The sequence below is a fragment of the Zea mays genome, chromosome 9, assembly GCF_902167145.1.
Source record: "Zea mays cultivar B73 chromosome 9, Zm-B73-REFERENCE-NAM-5.0, whole genome shotgun sequence".
NCBI classification, from domain to species: domain Eukaryota; kingdom Viridiplantae; phylum Streptophyta; class Magnoliopsida; order Poales; family Poaceae; genus Zea; species Zea mays.
In genome coordinates this window covers 93,577,002-93,580,692 of record NC_050104.1, presented here as the reverse complement: position 1 = coordinate 93,580,692, position 3,691 = coordinate 93,577,002, and the positions used below count along the sequence as shown (strand labels likewise).

At 49.5% G+C, this 3,691-nt stretch overlaps 1 protein-coding gene across 1 annotated transcript; it reads left to right on the top strand.

Annotated features, from left to right (window-relative positions):
- The first annotated feature begins 2,688 nt into the window (after window positions 1-2,688).
- Window positions 2,689-3,466, top strand: LOC103638674 (uncharacterized). The gene is made up of 3 exons (XM_020544652.1): window positions 2,689-2,885; window positions 2,986-3,047; window positions 3,254-3,466. Exons 1-3 carry the CDS (start codon window positions 2,783-2,785, stop codon window positions 3,464-3,466), a joined length of 378 nt encoding a protein of 125 aa, XP_020400241.1. The 5' UTR covers window positions 2,689-2,782.
- The last annotated feature ends 225 nt before the right edge of the window (window positions 3,467-3,691 follow it).

Genomic DNA, 3,691 nt, shown 5'->3' with positions numbered 1-3,691 from the left:
CTCAAAATCAGCCCGAAGATCGGGGGCTTGTGGGGGACAGATATCCCCCGGGTCCACTAGAAGGATAAAAGACCTCACGAAAGGCCCAAGGGCCCAATAAATCGTAAGGTCACTCCTTCATGGGCCTGGGGAGGAACGACCAGTGAAGCAGATCGACATAAGGCCGGGTTGGTGCAAGCCCGGACGGCCCCACAACGTTGAGCAAGCGACCGCAACAGAAGATCCGACTTTCCCGCGCTGAAGCCCCATACCACGAAACCAGGCAAGGATAAGTCGGCAGAATCATAGGAAGATAGACTCAAACGGTTCACTATCTTTTAGGTGCACATTGTTATCATATCCACATGTATTGCCTCACGGTCGAATATATAAGGCCGAGGGGGCACCCCTTCAGATCGATTCCCACTACTCAGCCATCCACCTCAACTCTCTACGTCCCAGCTTTAGAGAGCTACATTGTAACCCGTTACCTAAAACACACTCGCCAGGACGTAGGGTGTTACGCATCTCAAAGCGGCCCGAACCTGTAAACACTGTCCATTGTTCCTCGTGCATCTGGCACGAACCATTTAGCTACAGTCGGCGACACCGTCCTACTCCTAAAACACCTTGAGGGGCAACCCCGGGTGTGCGGTCGGACCCAAAACACCGATAGCGGACGAGGGTTCACCAGAGGCGGCGGTAGCTCCGTAGCTCGCGTCTCGCGACCTAGCATGCTCCCTGGTTCGTGCTTCTCGTGACTCCGTGTGGGCTTCTGGCGGACACGACCACGACTGATGAGGGTGTGAAGGAGCTAAACTTCTAACTGGGCTGCGTGAGTTGAAGAGGTTCTAAAAAAATTTGGGCCTGCGCCCCGGGTCGTGGCCCAGGCGGCCATGGACCTGGGTCTGCCCCTGCCCACTTGACATATATGGTGTAACACTAGATAGAGAACTCAGAAAGTTCTAAAAATGTATATTAGAGTGGTATACTTATCGGACATGTTCGATGAGGTGCCAGACAAAACAACATATATATACAACTACAATAACTACTAATTTTTTAAAACTTGTTATTGGAGTTGCATCAAACATGTTCGGTGTAGGGAGTTGATGTGCATCAGATTTATCCGATTTCCCGTCAAAGCTAAGTGGAGAGACAACTATGATCGGGAGTTCAATGAACAATTGAAGAGCTTGTAGGTGACCCAACTCAAGGTATACACAATTTGAGCAATTCATCGTTCTGAAGTAGAAAAGAACTAGCCTCTAGAGAGCACTTGGTCCTTGCACAGATCAAGGGGAAGCGACACCTTTTGCGTAGACTAGTGGAGAATGTTATTTCTTTGATACCTTAGCAAAACACCGAGATGTTTCTAATTCTTACTTTTACTTTTGAGTAATTACATTAATGTATTTACTTCGCTAGAATTGTGATGCTAGTATAGGCAGAGGCGGGCCTAGGGGTATCATGGGTATGCAATTGAATACCTAAGTTTTTGCTAATGTATAGTAATTTGTCAATAATGCATTACACAAAATAGGACTAGGCCACTAATTTCTTTAATCCTTTGAGTTTTTGAATACCCAATCTCAAATGTCTAGGCTCGCCTCTGATTATAGGAATAGAACCTAAGATGAAAAGCTCTTGATCGTTAAATAGAAACACTTAGTAGGCACAAGGGGTAAAGTGAACTCATTAGTAGTGGTTGGTAAAAATTTTTAACTCTACCAAACTTAAGTTGTAGAGCACCCCTTAGTAGGCACAAGGGGTAAAATGAACTCATTAGTAGTGGTTGGTAAAAATTTTTAACTCTACCAAACTTAAGTTGTAGAGCACCCCTTTATAAGCCTTCCAAAATAACAAATCTAGCCTATAGGTTCACGAAATTAATAAATTTAGATTTCGTGGATTTAGACCTTTTAACTAACTTTTCGTGGAATAAATTTGTTTTGGTTGTCACAAACAAGTCTAAAGGATAAAATCTGAAATCGAGGAGTGGTGTGATATCTATACTACTCTATTAAGAATCTAATGTGGGCACCTGGTGTTATCACGGCTTCATCCTCCCCACACCCCTCTGCTATAGAAATTTGGGGCTAACCATTAGACCACACATACCTTAATATTTAGAAATAAACAAAAAATATATTTATAGCCTAGGTGTCGCTCTCATGCTTCCCGCGTCGTGGCAACGTACGGGCACATACCTAATCCCTACTACTAATTAAGAACGCAGTGTGGGCGCCCGGCGTGGCCATGCCCACGCCTCGCCTAACCTCCCCTCTGAGTCGTCACTGCCATACTGGCCCCGCCTGACGCTCCCCTCGTGTTGCCCACACCCCCGTCCCGTTGCTCCCCTCGTGTTGCCCGCCCCCACCCCCTAGCCTCCGCTCGCTGCGCCGCGACAGACGCCGCCCCCAGCCTCTGCTCGCCGCGCCGCCCCATCCTCGGCCCCTCCCGAAGGAATGGTAGAGCCCTTCGCACGACGACCTCCCTCCACCTCCGCGCGGCGACCTCCAGATTGCAGCTTCGATTCTTCTTCCCACCCCACGGTGAGACCCGCCCCAGCCCCTTTCTTCTCCCTCTCTATCCATCCTCGACCCCTCTCTCGTAATCCAAGGAAGGGCAGAGCTCACCAAGGCGCTCCCCTCGGCTGGCGCAGCGACGGACCAGATCTTGGCGAAGAGTACGCTTGGAGCACCTCTATCCCCTCCACGATGGAGGCCGAGTACTTAACGACCGTGCTTGACAACAACGCCGATTTGATGCCATTTTGGAGGTGAGGCGGGGGTGATTTTGAATGCTCCAAGGATTTCATGACTCTGGTTTCCACGCCGAGAAGCCACTCCTCGTGCTGCCCTCCTGCCTCCTCGCCCCGTTCGTCTCCGCCGTCCCCATGCCAAGTGAGCCTCAGCCATGGCCTCCCTCTGCTAACTCCCACCCCCGTTGTTTCCTCTCTCGGTCTCGGCTGCTGATTTTGCCTGTGTGTTCGTGCGATCGCAGGAAGCCTGCGCCTGGGGAGCCACCAGCAGCACCCGCCGGCTCTGAAGCTCAGTTCCTCTCAGGTACTGCCAATTAGCTGTTTCCGTCAGGTATTCCGCCTGCTGCAGTGTTTCTCCCTCTTGATTTGGCACAATTGTTAGCGAATATACAGAGGTTAATCAATCAATTAACTAATCAATTCAGCGATGGTGGATGGATATGCTTGTCATCTACTAGCTGCTGATGTAGTCCTGATGACAAACGACTTTGTCTTGGGACACACACACAGGAGACGACGGCGATCGCGGCGGCGATGAACACGGGCAGGCCGACGGCGAGGATGGACGTGGAGGTGAACGAGTACCAACAGTCGGGCCCCAACAACCGCCACGATCCACCCATTCTTGGCCATTTCCTTGTTCAAAGGATCTACGCCCTCGCGACATGCTTGGAGGTTTCAGACTTCCAGGTGCTTACTGATATTTCACGACGCACCCAGTAGTACGAAGCAACTGATCCCGCAACCACAGTTTAAGAGCATGCGAGAATGAATTGAGTCGCCCAGTAGCAACCAAATAAGTGGAACAGGGCCGTTCCTGACTTTTTGGGGGCCTCGGGCAAAATCCAATATAGAGGCCCCACCCACCATATATATACACTATATATATATATAATTATAAACATAAATTATTAAACATTCAATGGAAAAAACTTCTATGCCATGAAT

Coding starts and splice junctions, on each gene's coding strand:
- LOC103638674 (XM_020544652.1), top strand. CDS start 2,783: ATGCTCCAAGGATTTCATGACTCTGGTTTCCACGCCGAGAAGCCACTC. Junction 2,886..2,985: donor CTCCGCCGTCCCCATGCCAA/GTGAGCCTCAGC, acceptor GTGCGATCGCAG/GAAGCCTGCGCCTGGGGAGC. Junction 3,048..3,253: donor TGAAGCTCAGTTCCTCTCAG/GTACTGCCAATT, acceptor ACACACACACAG/GAGACGACGGCGATCGCGGC.